Source organism: Sturnira hondurensis, unplaced genomic scaffold (genome assembly GCF_014824575.4).
Source record: "Sturnira hondurensis isolate 20B ecotype Veracruz unplaced genomic scaffold, ASM1482457v3 Scaffold0007865, whole genome shotgun sequence".
Classification (NCBI taxonomy): Eukaryota; Metazoa; Chordata; class Mammalia; order Chiroptera; family Phyllostomidae; genus Sturnira; species Sturnira hondurensis.
In genome coordinates, this window is record NW_028080496.1 from 12,374,995 (window position 1) to 12,392,735 (window position 17,741).

Below are 17,741 nucleotides of genomic sequence, written 5' to 3' on the forward strand. Positions count from 1 at the left end.
TACCACTTACATATTTTATAATTTGCATCACGAAGCGGCCACCATAGTTGTATTTTCTAAGCAAAGATGCTTTTTGTTTTTGCGGGTGTTTTGTTTGGAGGGAAGCGCTTATGTGCGTATTCCCTCTGCTCTGGGGCCTCAAGTTTCACGGGCCTGGAACAGCTTTTGTGATTTTCGTTTTTGTTTGATTTTTAGTCTTTATTCAGTTTATTTTCTGATTTGAATTCTATTTTATTGGTCATGCCGTCAGAGTTGTCCCAATATTCCCCCCCTGACTCCGGTCCCCCGGAACCCCCTCTCCCTCAGGCCGTCCCCACACTGTTGCCCGAGAGCCACACATATATGCTCCTTCGCCTCATTTCAGCCAGTCCCCCCTCCCCCTCCCCTCTGACAGCTGTCGATCTGGCCCGTGTTTCTGTGCCTCTGGTTCCATTTTGCTCATTAATTATTATTTTATTTTTCAGTTACGGCTGACATTCCGTGTTATATTAGTTTCAGGTGTACAACATAGAGATTAGAAATGTATGTGTCTTGCAAAGTGATTCTCCCTGATAAGTACCACCTGGCCCCATACACAGTTATTACACTATCATGGAGTGTATTCTGGTGCGGCACTTTCTGTCTGTGTGACTGCTCTGTAACCACCAGCCGGTACTCCTCAATGCCTTCCCCTTTCCCGCCATCCTCCCAAACCTTGCCCACCCGGCCACCGTCAGCTTGTTCTCTACGTACACATCTGTTTCTGTTTTGTTTATTTTGTCCTTTAGACACAAGTGAAATCACACGCTACTCGTCTTTGTCTGTCTGAGTTCACTCAGCATAACACCCTCTAGACCCACCCATGCCGTCACAAACGGTAGGATTTCATTCTTTTCCTTTTATGGCTCAGTTGTCTCTGGGACAGCTTTGCCGCTCTGTTCCTGGCTTGAAGATTCCCAGGCCTTGTGGCTGGTTTACATTTCAATCCTCCACCACAAGAAAGACCTGTACCTTTTTAGTGGAATTACCCGTCTACCGCTTTTTATCCACCATCAGCCCAGACTGAGACAAGCTTTGTTTCCTGGCAGCAGCTGGCCCTTTAAGATCCTGGTGACAGGTGCGTGGATGTGTAGTGTGTCTGTGGGGCCAGAGTGTTCTCTTCAGTCTCCTGGAGGCACTGCCCACACTCCTTGTGAACATGACTGGCCACTGTCGCCCACCCCATGGCTCTGCCAACGGCAACAAACAGTATTTTTTGGGTTTCCTCTTTCTTTTATTTGTTCACTTTTGGGGATTTCTCTTACTTCCTTCTGGGATTAGATTTGCGGTTTAAAGACCTTTGCTTCCTTTTCACAGCTGAGTAGTAGTCCACTGTGTAAACACACCACACAGCCTTTTTTATCCACTCCTCCACTGATGGGCACTTGGTGGGGGGCTTCTGGATATTGGCTACTGTGAATATCACTGCAGTGGGTGCTTATGCTCTTTCCAATTAGTGGTTTGGGTTTCATCGGGTATATTTCCCTATTTTCTAACCACTTCGCTACACTACTGAAACGAATATGGAATGCTATTGGAAGTCAACTGCAATCGAAACATTAGAGAAAAGAAGGACACTAGTTTGGTTTCCTCCAGCAAGTCTGGATGTGTGGGAGCGGCCGGTGTCCCAACCGTGCCCTGTGCTGTCCTGCTAGGGACCAGAAGCAGGTCTGCCACTCGGCGTCCTAGGCACCGGCCGTGTCCCGCCTGGTCTCCCTTCTGGCCCAGCCCTGCCCTCCCGGCCTCGCCCCATCCCCCGCCTCTACCCTAATTGACTTAATCTCTCTGTGCTTTTCCCCTGCACAGCCTCTGCTGATCTCATGCCCTGCCTTGAGCCCAGTGACTCAATTTTCAGCTGAGTCCGTTTTGTTCCTTCCGGCGTGCAATTGATTAGCCCCGGAGTAGTGCTGTTTTGATTAAGTTTGCTTATTTAGCTCTGCAGTCGCCCTTTCGTTTCATTGGATTATTTTAGTCTGGTCTTTGAAACCATGTTAATTCGATCCAAGGCTTTCTGCCGTTTCAGGGCCTGGGGAGTGCAGGAGAGGCACGCCCGTCCTGGGTGGGGCTCTTTCCGGACTCTGCTTCGTAGGTTAGCTGCGTCTATCTGCCGCCTTCCTTTCCTCCTTTTCCTCCCTTGCATTTGCTGTTTTCATTTTATTTATTTTATTTTCTCAAATCCTCACTCGAAGATACATTTATTGATTTGTTTTAGAGAGAGAGGAAGGGGAGAAAGAGAGAGAGAGAGAGAAGCATCCATCAGTGTGGCCTCCTTTATGCGCCCAGACCAGGGGTCTTATGCATCCCAACGGGGGACTGAACCCATAACCCAGACATGTGCCCTGACCTGGAATTGAACCCATGACCTTTCGGTTTGCAAGACGGCATTCCACCCCAGCCACACTGGCCAGCTGAGCTCGGTGTTGATGGGACATTGAGCAACCAATTTTCCCAACAGAGTTTACTGGAAAAGGCCGCTGCTGAAGCCCCACACCTGTCCGTAACTCAGGCACTTGGGGGTGTCCGGCTGGGCACAGGGCATTGCCTTGGGCTCAGGCAGATGCGACTTATGTGCCCCGTGTGATGTAAACCCTGAAGGAAGTGCTTGGACACGGAAGCAGCGAGGACAACGGCTTAGGCATAAAGAGGATTTACGGTTCCGTCCAGGGAGAGCTCAGATAAACGTTGATTCCTGCTTCCTACGGAGTGATGGGAGCCTCTTGCTCCCTCTCTCCTGCGCTCCACAATCCCCCCACCCCCCATCACCCCTGCGCCCCTACTTGCCAGCTCTGCCAACTCCAGGTGGGTGCCCCTCTCTGTCAGATGTCACTTCCATGATCCATTTCTCAGGCTTTGTTCTTCCAAAGGTGTCATTCCGGGGGAGGTAGGGAGGCCTGCCCCCCTTAGTAAAATATTAAGACCTCTCTGGCTCAGTTCAAAGTGCCTCTTGAACCCCCTCCCCCTCCCTGCAGAGAATGGGGCAGTGCCAGAATTGGGCTTCACTGAAAGGGTCACAAGGTCAAGGTCAGCAGGGGACGGGCAGTCACTTCCTGTCACCCCCTGGGGCATCCTCTTGTACCTTCACACACTGGAGCAGCTGGAGCAATTAGGCCCTGGGCCTTGTGCCCTCCAGTATGGCTCTGGGCAGTGAGTTTTAAAAGGCAAAAAAAAAGTTAGCATTGCCCAAGTGGAGGCCCTCAGCCCAGAGACACGCCAGCCCCTCTTCACCTGGCACTGAAACTCCCCAAAGCAGGAAGGGCCAGTGTGCCACCACGTGTCACGGTTTGTCTCACAGGGGATTCTGCAAAAGGTGACCTGTGGGGAGGAAATTGAAAGGTGTTATACCCTGGGCTAAGTTTTGAAGATTCCTCAAGTATTCTAGAGATGTGGAGGGTTAGCTTCGGGATGAAAATAGAGGAGCCTGACTGGTGTGGCTCAGTGCGTTGGGCATCGTCCTGTGAAAAAAAGGTCACCGGTTCCATTCCCGGTCAGGGCACAGGCCTGGGTTGCAGGTTCCATCACCGGTTGGGGTGAGTGCTAGAGGCAACCGATCGATGTTTCTCTCTCACATCAGTGTTTCTCTCTCTAAAAATAAATAAAAATAAAATCTTTTAAAAAAAGCAGAGGACAAGAGCCCGTGATCACTTTGGACAGTTCTAGAAGCAGAGGTTTCTAAGGTGCGTAGTCCGTGCCTCGGGGGTGTTCTGAGGAGCACCGGGCTCCTATATACAGCACCGGGCTCTTCGGGGGAATGGTTTTTTTTTTTTAAACATGTCAGCCTTCCCAAGGCTATTTTTTAAAAGATTTTATTTATTTATCTTTAGAGGGGAAGGGAAGGAGAGAGGGAGAGAAATATCAATGTGTGGTTGCCTCTCCTGTGTCCCCTGCTGGGAACTGGCCTGCAACCCAGGAATGTGCCCTGACTGGGAATCGAACCGCGATTCTTTGTTTCAGAGGCCCGCGCTCAATCCACTGAGCTACGCCAGCCAGGGCGAGGGAATGGGTTTTAAAGGGTGCGAGCAGAATGCATTTTCTTTCCTGTTGGTGCTTAACAGTACTGTTAGAAATATGTATGTATCTCCAAACAGTTCAGCTCTGACCGAGAACCTTTGTGGGGAAAGAGCAAAATCCCTTGACGAAGCCCTGCTCCGGGGCCGACAGCTGTGGGGCAGAGGGCAGCTTCCAGAGTCTGAAGGGCGTCAGGGTCACACGGCCTGTTGGAAAGGATTCGCATTTGCACATCCTATCACAGAATAACCACTGACTCCCTAAGAACATACAGTGGGGATATGCAAACGTTTGCCTTCTAAGGCTGGGTTTCAGTGAGCACGGAAGCAGCGTTACTACGGGCAGTGTCTCACAACCAGCCTTTGGAGGGGAGTGAAGTCCCCCATTTGGACCAACTCTCTGAATCTTTTGATTTCTTTTTGTAGTGGAGGAACTTGTTTCTGAAAATTAAAAGGTGAAGAAGTTTACTATGTTTTAGGCACTTAAAAAAATTTTTAAGCTTCACCCAAGGATACGTTTATTGATTTTAGAGAGAGAGGAAGGGGTGGGCAGAAAAAGTGAGAGGGAGAGAGAAACATCGATGTGAGAGAGAGAGACATCAATTGGTTGCTTCCTGTATGCACCCTGTCTAGGGGATTGAACCCACAACGAAGGCAGGTGCCCTGACTGAGAATAGAACCTGCAACCTTACAGTGTATGGGACGGTGTATGAGATGGTGCTCCAACCGAATGAGCCATCCAGCCAGGGCATTAGACGCGTTTTATTGCCTTACCTGTGTAACCCCTGTATCATTCTGGAGTGGTGGCGAGCGCCCTGTTTTCATACACGAGTCTCAGAGAAGCTCAATGGCCCTAAGTCCACAGTTCCCGAGGAGCAGAGCGCAGGACTGCAATTTATTTATAGTGAAAACAAGCCTCTGTTATGTTAACATATATAATATTGTATGAAAAATAACTCTATTTCCCCGAGCACAGCACATTTCCTGAGAAGGGTGGCATTGCTTTATCTTTTCGCAAATCTCCTTAGTGCTCAGCTTCAGGAAGTCAGCTGGGTCTTCTTACCTGCTCCCGTGTCCACTCTGGTCCCGGCACCACGAGCCCTGTGGTCTGGCACAGCTCGGCCAAGTGCCTGTAAGGGATCTCTAGTCACAGGCTCGTGACTTCTTACCGTGACGCAAAATGCTTTGGTGACTCGGAAGCCCCAAGGCTATCGTGTGAGAACCTCTGTGCCATACACGTACCAAAGGGCACCATTTCCTGTTATCAGCACCGAAGAGGTGGCTGTGGTGGCATCAGGCACCGTGTGGGCTGGCGGCTCACACACGGGTGTTGAGTTGGATTGGTCAGAGGTTGCCGGCTGACCCAGGGACAGGAGCGAGGCTGGTTTCACCACTGTCTTTAAGCCGCCCCCTACGCTCCTGGTGATGAAGGGGATATACGCTCACTGCATCAGAGACACGTAAAGTTCAGTGTGGAGCTCACTCAGGGTTCGGGTTACTGAACGAGAACGAGGGCAGTGCGGATTGCTGGCTGTGTGTGTGACAGTCAGAAAAACGCTCTCTGTTTAAAGATGAGCCGTGTTACTTTCAGATTATCACTGACCAACATCCTCGGCGGTGGAAAACATGTGCTTGTTCATCTTTTGCCCATTTTTCTACTAGATTGCCTGCCTTTGCCTTATTGATTGGTCGGAGTTTGTGTCCTATTCTGGATATGAATTATTTGTCAGACTTAATATCTCGCTGACTCAGGGAAAATCAAACTCGGAACTTATTATTCTGCAGAACTGGGCCAAAGATAGGATCGGTGGAAAGAGTAAATGAGATAGGAGAAGTAATTCTTGTTATAAACTGCAGAGCGCTATGCAAATGGGAAGTCATATTACCCAGCTCTTTTCTGTGCAAACAAGAATGTAGACACAGTGAGATCTATTGTTATCTGTTTTTTTCAACCTCTCCATAAAAGCAGAGAAAAAGCATTGGAGCTTTGCAAAATAGGGTGCAATAGGGCTGCCTTATAACTCCTGAAAGTCTAATGGGGTAAAAATGCAAGATAGCCCATTACGCATGATTGGACTTGTACTTGAAAGCGTATACAGGACTCTCCCAGGAGATTGATTTTCAAAAGCTACTTAAATCCGAGTGTAATTTTTTAAAAGCCACTTGATTGAGACAGGATGGATGTGCAGAAAGCAATACATATTTAATGAGTCTCATGAGTTTGGAAACGGGATCTGCTTGCAAAACCCCCACCACAAACTCGGCCATAAACGTAGTCCCCGCCTCCCAAAGTTTCCCCTGCCATCTTTATTTATCTTCCATTATTATTAGCATTATTATTTCTATGAAAAGAACACTTAACCTAAGCTCTACCCTCTTAGGAAATTTCAAAGGCAGCAGCAGTTGTCCCCTCTCTTTGAGGAAGGGCTCTGTTCATCTTCCAGAACTTGAACTCCGAACCTGCAGACGGACCCCTCCCGTTTCCCCCTCCCCCACCCTGGCGACCCCCACCCTCCTCTCTGCTTGTACAACATGGGTCACTTCAGATGGTTCAGACTCCTGGAATCACACATATTTGTCTTTCCGTTTCTGGCTCATGTCCCTTAGCACGGAGTCCTCCAGGTTTATCCATGCTGCCACAAATCACAGGGTTTCCCTCCTTTTTTTTTTTTAAGGCCTAGTAACATTCTGAAGTGCTCAGGTTCAAAAACAAACACGAGGCTTAGGATGGTTGAGTTTGGGGGCGTTTCGCTACTCCAGCCCCCCGTAATTCCCTGGCACACGGGTCCTGCCTCCTCCTGTGTGGTCCCAGGGATGGGAAGGGGGTGGGGCTTGCAGGAGAGCTGTGTGTGTGTGTGTGTGTGTGTGTGTGTGTGTGTGTGTGAAAGAGAGAGAGAGAGACCACACAGGGCCAGCTGCTGGCCTGAGCCTCTGCCACTCTAGAAGGAGGTTGGGGAAGCTGCTCTCTCCCCTTTTCCAGGAAAACCGAAATGCACAGAATTGCCTGCGGATTGGGGAGCTGGGACAGGGGCCCGGAGGGTCTTCCGCCAGCCTGGGCTCCACCCCATGCTGCCCTCCTGGGATGGAACAGGGCAGTAACAGCCAAGTGGTGGCCTGAGGGTCTGGAATCACTGAAGCCCACACTCAGATCCTGCTGCCCAGGAGGCACGCCTGGCGCTTATTAAATGAGCGCTTTCCACACTCTCAGCCAGGGTTGGAAAGTTCGCCAGCGCTTGCCCAGCGTGTCATCCATCTTGTGAGGGAAGAAGCTATTAAATCCGACTCCATCAGCTGCTTCAGGATTTCAGACAAGCTCAAGTGCAGCACACGAGGCTGGCGGCTTTGGAGCCAGCAGAGGTTAATTGGAGGAGAGAGAAGGGAGCTTCCCTCCTGGGTGAGGAGCCGGATTTATCCCTAAGCAGACCCGGCAATGGGGGTGGGAGGGGACCCCACCACGAACTGCCTTCTGCCTGTGGCCTGAGGGACATCTGGAACTTCAGAACCATCTGCCATCTTCCTAAAGCAAAGGCTTGGTCCTCCGCTTCCACCTGGCTTCCGTGTGTGCAGAGATGTGCAAACCCTGAAGCTCCGAAGTCGGTTGCAGAGCTGAACTCGTGTCTCAGGCCCCCTTGCAGAAGACTCAGGAAGCAGGGCACACTGGGTGCTGAGGGTGCAGGAAGGAAGGACAGGGATCAAGGGTGGCCGTAAGCACTCAGGTGTGGGAACCCTGGTGCATTCGGACTTTGGGGACCATCAGTCCCCTGGGCTGCAGCTTCAGTGGGCAGGTGGCTGTCCTGTGTGTTGACAGCCCCAGCGCTGGCTGTCAGGTCCTTTCTGAAGTGGGCAGGACTGTTGTTAGACAGGACCAGCCATCTGCACGTCACACTGAGCTCCACCTTCCCCAGGCCTCCCCTCCTGCTCCGGGTTCTGTGGCTCGAAGCCTGACTGGGGCTGCTGGCTCCCTGGTGGGGACCCTGGGGAGGCAGGAGGCAGCCCCCACTGGTGCAGCCCACCTCATCCTGACCCTGAGTAGGAGGAAGGAAGGCTGGGTGTGAGGCAGGGCAAGCCCGGAGGTGAGGAGCAGTGAGGTCTCTAAGGGCACGTGGTAAGCGTGGTGGGTACGAGGACCTCAGCCTTTCAGGTGTGCAAGTTAAAGCTCATCCTGAAGACTCTGCCTCTGGTCCTTCTGGGTACAGCCTGTCTCTGTTGCCTGTCAAAGGTGCCCTGTTCCTGTCCTGTGTCCACTGTTTGAGATTCTAGTGTATAACTGTTGAATTGTGTAATTCTCCCCCTGCCCCCATGAGCTCAGGAGCAGGGCCTATTTGGTTCCCACGGTACCTGTCATGGGGGCCTCAGGCCTCAGACAGGAAGTGCTCCCTACACATTTGTTGAGTCAGTGAGTGAGTCAGTGAGTGAATGAATGAACCTCTGGCTGGGCTATGGCTTGTGGAAAGGGCATGCGTGTTACCCTGGGCCCTTAGACACGACTGCTCGAGCCATGCAGGTGGAGGGCAGAGCGCCCCCCTGTGGAGCCGAGCAAGGTCAGACTGTGACCGGAGCTGAGCTGTGACCTGACCGGAGCTGAGCAGCGGTCAGGCTGCTGCAGCGACCGTTCCACTGACGGAGCCCTGAAACAGGACACGTCTCTCTCTCTCACATCTAGTGCCTGCACGCCCAGCAGGTGTGGTGTCCGGCGAGGACCTGCTTCTGGGTTCGGGGTCAGCGGTCTGTCTGCTCACCGGCTCATCACGTGATGGGAGGATCGAGGGGCTGTCTGGGTCCCGTTGATAAGGGCGCTCATCCCCTCCATGGGGGCTGCACCCCCTGACCCAGGCACTCCCTAAAGGCCTTGTCTCCTAAACCCTCATGGTGGGGGTTAAGTTTCAACATAAGAAATTGAGGGGGAGGGGACACTGCCATGGGGGTGGGAAGGATGGGGTGTGACACCCCGTCGTGGGGCAGCCCTGGATGGGGAGGGGAGGACGGGGACCCACGCTGGGATGACACCCACGCTGGCCGGGCACATAGCAGCCCATGTGCTCCTCCTGCAGGTTCATGTTCCCGAGTCTCCCCTACCTGGCACCGAGACACTCAGACGGCAGCTGCCTGCGGCCTTGTGTTGATTACAGTTCGCAGCGCCGCACCAGGTCCCTAGCCGCGGCGCTCCGCAGAAACCCCGTCTCGCTCTAATGAGGTTTCTGTGAGATGCCGCAAAGAAGAAAGCCTTTTAATTAGATTGGTAGGAGTCGAAGTCCCAAACCACAGAAGCCTTTCTTGGAGAAGATGAAGATACCAATGCAATTAAAAGAAAGTGAGCCACCTCAGTGGAACACAGTGGCTAATTTTAAGTCCATTAAAAACAACAACTCCATAATACATCACGGCCACAGATGCATGTCCTAAAACGGAGCCTCAGCACTTTCAAGTTAGTATTGGAGATGGGGCTGGTACGAGAGAACTCTGCCGTTCAAATGCACGGCTCTGTTGGGGTCCTCTGCTCGGTGGAGCAGAGAATGGAAAAAAGGTTATCGCCACAGCTTTTTCCATCAAAAACCTTGGCATGTGTTATTTTGCAAAATAGGTTTTTTCCCCCCTGTAATTAAATTGGCAGCTTCTTCTAGACACAGCCCCTGACCTGGGATCCGCCAGGCTTCATCCTGTTCCTCCACAGGCCGCCCGGCCTCTCTGCAGGATTCATTCTTCCCCTGGGAACCCCCAAATCTCACCTCTCGAAGGTGCCCAGAGTGTGAGCGGCTGGGGCAGGGGTGCTGAGGCATTCAAGTCTCTGCCAGCTCCTTACACAGCCAGCACATTTTTATTTTAATGAGAAGCCGCATCCATTTGTCATTTGCATCCCTGTCGTCTGGCCACACCCCCGCAGATGCCGTGTTCTTTCTGCCGAGGCGCTGTGTCTGTGAGTGCCACCCGCAGACCTTACCGGCACTTCTTGTTGGGAGGGTTCACGATCTGGGCCCCTGGGCCTGTCTGCCTGGGATCACTAATCAGCACTTTCTCCTGCAGAGGGTGGAGATTGCTAATTTGCAGAGCCCTTCAGGGAGGAACTGAGCAATGAATACTGCAGAACATGTTCCCAGTCTCACTGTGGCGGGAAACATGCTCATCTGTCTCTGCTTGCACTGGCTTTTGCTCGGCTATGGACTTGGCCGGCCACGAGGTGCCATCCCAGTTGGCGAGGCCAATCTGTGTGGAGTGTCTTTTTCAGGTGCCCTGGGCTGGGGCAAAGCCATAGCGGGTACACTGGCTGGTGCGCTTCTGCCACACACAGGCAGCTGGAAACGTCGAAAAAGGACCCCGGCCAATGTCTCTTTTCTGGCCCTTAGTTTGCTCACCTGGGCGGGGTTTACCTGGCAGGTGTGTGATAAGGGCCTTGCATGGGGCCAGGGAAATAAAAGATGAGAGGAAAGGAGGCAGATCCCCAGGGACCAGGACAAACAGGGGCCACACAGCCTTTGGGGCAGCAGCGGTCACAGCTCACTATCTGATCCCGGGGAGGGCGGCGTAAAATATTTATATTCCTTTTAAACTCTATACATCTTGGTAATGCACTTGACTTCAAAAAATGGGACTTTGCACCCAATTTAATTGTTTAAAGTATAAAAGATGGTACAGTTGCAGGGTTTTAATTTTCTGTTTTATGCTTTCCAGCCTTTTGTAAGTGCTCTGTCGTAAATGCATATGACCTCAGAATGCGGAGAAAAGCTTCACTCTGGGCGCCGTGCTGCTCGAGGATGCTTGGGAGGGCTTGGTGCATTCTAATTCCCATACGTTCCCCCCATCTCAAACTGCATGCACCCTAGTTACTGCTCTTTTCTTTTTCTTTTCAAGGACGAGAGGAACCAAGTTCTAACCACCAACATTTGGCTGCAAATGGTAAGTTGAGACCATGGCCGTCCCCGCCCACGGATGTCCGTGCACTTGCTTCTGGGCTGCTAGTGTGTGAATTGTAGGGAAAGCAGCAGACCCGGGAGAAAAGCTGGGACTGGCTGTCATCCCTGACTGTGCATGTGCGGACAGTGAAGTCCCAGGTTCTGGGCAGGCCTGCGTTTGGTGACAGGGTGACCTGGGAACGTTTCAAAAGCATGTCAGGCAAGCCAAGTCAAACGATTCAGGTTTGCATGGAGGTGTCCACCTGCGCCGTTGCTGGTCCACAGGACTCGGGAGTGCCTGCCTCACTCTGCACGCCCCCCTACGTGGACATACTTGAACCCAGAGCTCTCCTCACTCCCTGCACCCGTGACCCCCTCGAGATCTCAAAGGGCTGCATTCTTCCACTCATGGGTTTTCGGTGTGACATCTAAAATTCCAGCCTAAAATGGATTAGTTGCAAATGATGCCACTTGCATCAAATTGGGAATACTGAGATTTAAAAATAAGACTGTCAGTCTCTATTTTGAATGGAATCTATTTAAGTAGCACATAATTTGCTATCCACAGCAGTCATTCAAAAATACAGACAAGCCCTTCTTGAATGGTTAGGTAGTTTACAGAGTGCCTTTTTGTCTTTGTGCTCCTCTATTCCACTTTGCATACCAAATTTCATCCTGCTGTGGTAGAACGTTGTGTTTGAAAGTCTTTTTATTAATCACCTGTCTTGGTTCTCTCCAATGTAAATATTTGCATCAAAGTATTCCTTCAAAAAATAAGTATGAAAATTTTTTCTTCAGGATTAATTTAGGATCATGAATTTCGGTACAAAATTCATCAAGGGGACACTAATTACAAATTTTAGTAAGTAATTATTAAACAAAGAATTGGAAACTCATTGCCTTACCAAGGCTGCAACTTTGTTCTCAGCTCATTTACATATTTATAGTGGCTATTTTTTATTACTAGAGTTGAGACATCGATACAGGCTCCACCCACTGTATCACTTTTAAGAACAGATGCTGTAATGTGTGGAGTTCATAATGACAGGCACTTTGTCACAGCGGTGTTGTGCAATTCCTCGAATTTCTTCCATGTGACACGCCAAATATCACATACAGTTTTCTTCAAGGCGCACCACCAGCTGACAGTGTGATGAGTTTTTCCTTTAATTGTGTTGAAAGCAAAGAATTAAAACACACCTGACCTTTGAAAGTGTTTGTCGCCCAAGTTTTAGCACCATCTGCATAGTGCTTTGAGCTGACCCTTTGGATCTTGGGTCATGTCGTGTGCTGGGCTGAGCTAAGAGAAGTGGGAGAGGCAGGCGCTCAGGCGAAGGGGTTCCCAAGGGCCCTCTCAGGTAGGCGAGTCTTAGCGGGAATGCAAGTGGGAGTTGATGTGAGGAAAACGAATCCACTTCCATCATCTGCTGTGTGTCCCCGGGGCACGCTTAGCTGTGCGTGAGGCCCCTCGCACAGCCTATCTATGATGAGTGAAGCACAAATCTCTGAGCATTTTCCGAGAAGGATTGAAAGTAGCGCTCTTCAGTGAGCAGGCCCTGCCCTCACACCTGTGCTCACCCACTGGAGCCTCCCTCCTGGAGCCTTGGGTGCAGGGCCTATGCTCCTAGGACGAGGTCCCACCTCCTGGTCCCTGCAGAGAGCCTTGTGGTAGACGGTGTCTCTATTGCCTCTCACATCATAATAGGGTATGTGGGTCCTTCTGCCTAGCAGACAGACATGCCACAGTGTGGCCCCTAGCACCCCCCAAGACTCCCTGGTCTCGTCCTCTCCTTATGGGTCCCTCCAAGCAGTGTCACCCCAATACCCCCATCCTGTCCCCTCTCATCCTCAGGAAACCCATCCTTCTCTGGCTCTGGGTGAGCCAACCACTGACCCCCAGGTTACTAAATGCTATTAGTAGTTTTTTTCACAAGTTTTTAATGAGAATCTTCAGACACGCTGGAAAGTTGAACTTCCAGTGAGCACCCATACAGCTGCTTCCTGGGCTCTATAATTATTTAGCACTTTACTATGCTGACTTCATCACACGCCTGGCTAGCGATCCATCTTTCTATTGACCTAGCTTATTTTTAAGTGCAGTTCCAAGTAGAAGAGCGAACATCAGTGTACTTTCACCCATGAATTGCATGCAGATCTTATAGTTTATATAGATTTTTTTTTTCTTTCAAGGGTAAATCCGCATACAAAATACAATGCACAAATCCTAAGGGTCCAGTCGCGCATTGCCAGGAACGCCTTCAGCTCAGCAGCTCCCCCTCTGTCAGGAAGCAGAATTGCACCACCCCACCGGGTGATACCTAGTGCCCCTTTCCACCAGTTCCTGCCCTGCCTAACTCCACCTTGGGTAGAACTCCATTGTTCTGGGCTTTCCAGGGACTGGTTTTCCCCTTTACCTTCCTGAACTTCTCAGGAGAGTGTGGTGGAGTTGACTGTTTTCCATTCCTTAAAATCCTTCTTCACTTGGTGTGCAGACACCTGTCTGTTAGGTGTGCAGACACCTGTCCTAAGTCACTGGTCACTCCCAGAGTCCTCTGTCTCCTCCTCTCCTTCCAGCCACTCATCCCCTGGGAGCTGGAGGAACTGCACTCCTGGCTGGAAGCCACACCTGTGAGCTGATGCCCTTGGGCGGCCTCCCCACTGTCGCCTCCCCCGTGTGGCCTCAAGGCTGTTAAATCCAGTGGGCTCCAGACCTGCCCTCCTAGGGCCCTCTCTGTTGGGATGAATGGGGACTCCAGGCATGGGTTGGCTCAAACCAAAAGCCTCAGGGCCACCCAAGGCTTTTATCTTTCTCCCCCTGCATCTGATCTAGCTTTAAATTCCAGCAGCTCCACCTTCAAAACAGACCCAGGGGCCAACACTGAGTGTCACCTGGTGCTTCCACCCCATCTAAGCCAGCATTTGTTCTCACCTCCGCTGTCTCGGAGCCTCCGAGCCCGGCTTCCCTGCTGGCCTTTCCTCCCCTCCCCCCCAAGTGTCTCTTCTCCACAGAGCCACCAGTGTGATCCTAGTGAGAGAAGACAGAGGCTCAGCCCTCCGGGGGCTCCTGGCTCACTCTGTGGCGCAGGAGATGAAGGCTTTGAAGTGGCTCTTGACTCCCTGCCTGCCCAGCCCCTGCCTCCTCTCCAGCACCTCCCTCCTGATGTCCTGAGCGCCCCGCCCAAGCGCCCCGCCCAAGCGCCCCGCCCAAGCGCCCCGCCCAAGCGCCCCGCCCAAGCGCCCCGCCCAAGCGCCCCGCCCAAGCGCCCCGCCCAAGCGCATGCCCTACTCAGGGCTCTGCCCCTCCTCGCCTTGTCTGGAAAGCTCCTCCTGTAAGAATCACTTGCTTTCCTCCCCCGCTTTCTTCTAGAGTCTCTTCCTAGAGATTGCTTCTCAGTCAGGCTCTCTGAGCTCCTTCCTACTGTCCCGAATCCTCCCTGCTCACCGCCAGCTCACTCTGTTCTCCTTACCGTAGTCAGCTTGGGCTGCTGTAGCAAAATGCCCTGAACTGGGTGGCTTATCAACAACAGTTATTTACTTCTCACAGTTTTGGGTGCTGGAGGTCCAAGGTCATGGTCAGACAGGCACCATTCCTCGGTGGCCTCCCATGGTGAGAAAAGTGAGCAAGTTCGGTGGCCTCTTTTTAAAAGGGCATGAATCTTCTTCTTGGGACCCCACCCTCATGTTCTATTCGCTCCCATAGGCCCCACCTCCAATCCCATCACACTGGGTTTCAACAGAGAGAGTTCAGGAGGGGACAGACATGCAACCCACAACACCCCACCCCCTTTTGTCTCGAAAACACTAGTCACACTAGAGTGGCAACCTTTTCATCGTTTACCAGTCAGTGGGCTCCGAGTGCCCCTCCCCCACCAGAAGGAGTGTTTCCGGAGGGCCGGGCTTCTCTCTGGACTTGTTTGCTGCTCTGCCTGGCTCTGAGCCCGCTGCAGACCCTGAGCACCTTTTGTACGACAAATGAATGAAACAGAAAACTCAAGATGAACCGAGGAGGGGCTAAGATATTGTGATACAAAATAAAGGGAACCCCCAAATAATATTTGACCACTGAACTATAAGATAAAGCCCTAGGAATTCTGGAGGGGAGCAAGGCAAACTCTTCCTTATTCATACGAAGCTGGGCATTTCCTGTTCCCTCTAAACTGCAGAGCTGATGTTGACATTGGGAGACGCGCCATGTGCTCACGACATATAGGGTCATGGCCAGGCCTGTGCCCCCGACTGGCGTCTGTATTTCTCAGTCCTCAGAAAGTGGCTGCTCTTCAGCAGCACAAAGACTTGGCAATTTTTTCTGAAGGATGTTGATTTCCAGGAGGAAACTGTAACCACATTATCACGTAGTGTTTTGAGTTCGGCTGCTCCATAAATAAACATCCTTGTTTCAGAAGATCCACCAGAGACCTATAAATCTCTTCCAAGCGCATCTCAGGTCTAATTAGGTCTTGTACTTGCAGAAGCATCCCCCGCTTCCGTTGTTTCAAAACTCGCCTCTTTAATCTCATGTACTTATTCCACTCATCTTTCTGAGCACCTGCTTGGGAGGCATTGCCGTAGGTCCCGTGAGGGGACCCAAGAATGGATGAAACCCGGTTTCTCCTTCCAAGCCATTTTGCAGGCAGGCTGTGTCGTTTACAATCTAAAGAAGGGTTAAATGTCCAGTAACTCCCTGAAAGGGCCACTAGAGGTAGGGTGGGCAGCGGGGTTCACAGCAATGGTGTTTCTAGGCATGGCATCGCTCACCAGCACCTGTTCCCAGGTGCCCACCATATGGACCCTGTGCCAGCTACCTTTAGGTCACGTGTGACACAGTCACCTGGGCAGCTGCCCCTGCACCTCTCATGGCCACTGTGACTCCGACTCCAGGCTCAGTTTGATGGACTTGCAACTACCTGGGGTTTAGAAGGGACCTTAGTGGTCACCTACTCCCAGCATCGGTCCCTTTCAGAGTTCCCATCTGGAAAGCTGTGCCCTGGCCACTGCGGCCATAGCCTGGACATGGGGGACTCAGATGTCACCAGGGCAGCCTTGGAAGCTGCCCTGGGACCATTGAGAAGACAGCTGCCATTTGATCCCTGCTTTTCAAGTTCTTTCCCTGGGGACCAGCCACTGCAGCCAGCCTGGCTCATGGGCAGATAGTGAAGGCTAGTGGGCCGGGGTCCCCAGGGAGGGTGGCCTTGTGGCCATGATGGGGACAGAGAGCCCAGGACACCGGGCCCCTGGGGTTTCATGCCACTGCATTCCTGTTCTGGAAATCTGAAACCACATAGTCTCCCCGAGGTATCTCAGGTCAGCATTCTGCAAATGCTAGATTTTTCTATACATTTATAATAGAAGAGGCAGAAATGTAAAAAAAAAACCCATAAATTCTCAGTTTATTGATTTTGTTTCCCATCCTGACACTTGCCCTTGATCTGTCTCACTTTCTGGTCACTTGGCCTGAAGGAGGAGAAAGTGGCTGATCTCTCTATTTGCCTCTTTACAGTTCTGGGAAGAAGCATTTGGTGGATTTTCTCTGTGGATTAGTTCTATTACTTCCGAAGCCTGTCAGATGCAATCTGATTTAATCTGTGAGACCAAACGACGGAGGCAGCTGAGCTACCCAGAGAGCCGCACGCATTCTGTAAACAAACCAAAAAAAAATCTATCTTCTCTTGGTTTGGAATTTTGACCAGTCTTCTGGCTCTAGGTTTTCAACCCTCATATTACTGTATTTTGCTATGTATAATGTGGACTTTCCCACCATGTATAATGAGGGAAAAATAAGGGTGCGCATTATACATGGGTATAATGGTTACATACCCTGGGTAAATAATCCTGTGTATTATACGCACAAAAACTGCAGGTGCACAATATACATAGCAACATGCGCTATTCTCTGTTTTTCACCTCCTAATTCTAATGATGTGCATAGTAGCGTTCATATTGTAGTGTTACACTGTAAATTGTATTGCTTTCTAAAGTGTATCCTGGTTGACTTCCGAACGATTGCTTCACCCCTTGTGCTTGTAGGTAAGTGAGCCAGGTGGCCGGCTTAGGGCCACGCTGGCATCCCACAGTCAAGGGTGACCTTTCCATCGCTCTGTCACACTGGCAGAAGACCAAGTTCAGGGGGCGGACAGGAGTGGGAGGCCCCTTTCTTCCCCAGACATCACAACAGTTGACCAGAGACCCATCAGAACAGATGTGTATCTGTAGGTTTCGACAGCAAATACACGGTGCCTTCCACAGCACCAGTCCCTTCTCTGATTTCCTGGGCCTCTGCCGGGAGTCTGTCCATGTGACTCTGACACTATCTCCCTGTCTCCCTGCAGAGTGTAGGGTCTCAGTCATTAGGGGCTCAGTCCCTCATGGGTACCCCTACTTCAGGTGCCAGCTGCAAATAGGGGTGCCCCACACTTCTGTCCAGCCGAGTTCAAGTTCAAAGTTCCCCATTGCCCCCTCTCAGGGTCCATGTGCCTGCATCTGCTATGGTCAACAGGAATGACAATCAGGCCATTGTCCTGCATCCGGGCGATCAAGGTCACCCATGGGCTGAGCAAGCGGCATGGCCAGGTTTCGGGCCCATGGGTGCATGCCACTGAGTGGGGGCAGGGAGGGGGAGACAGGACGTGTGAACCTGCTGGGGGGCACCGTCAGCTCAGACACGTGGCCATTGGAACCACCTGTTCTCACTTTCTGGGGGCCCTAGGGCCCAGGTCAGCACGGAGGTGGTAGGGACAAGGATGGGCTGTGGGATAACCAGTTAACAATTCAGACAGGCACCCCGGGTGAGGCAGGAGATCAGGGAAAGGGGGCACAGGTGTGGGGCATGGAAGGG

The 17,741-nt window shown here is 51.5% G+C and overlaps 1 protein-coding gene across 1 annotated transcript in view; it reads left to right on the forward strand.

Annotated features, from left to right (window-relative positions):
• LOC118992078 (neuronal acetylcholine receptor subunit alpha-7) overlaps positions 1–17,741 on the forward strand; it is a 61,135-nt gene that overhangs the window by 19,840 nt on the left and 23,554 nt on the right. The window contains exon 3 of the mRNA XM_037053825.1: positions 10,869–10,913. Within this exon, the coding sequence (XP_036909720.1) occupies positions 10,869–10,913 (45 nt within the window). The remainder of the gene's footprint in view (positions 1–10,868; positions 10,914–17,741) is intronic.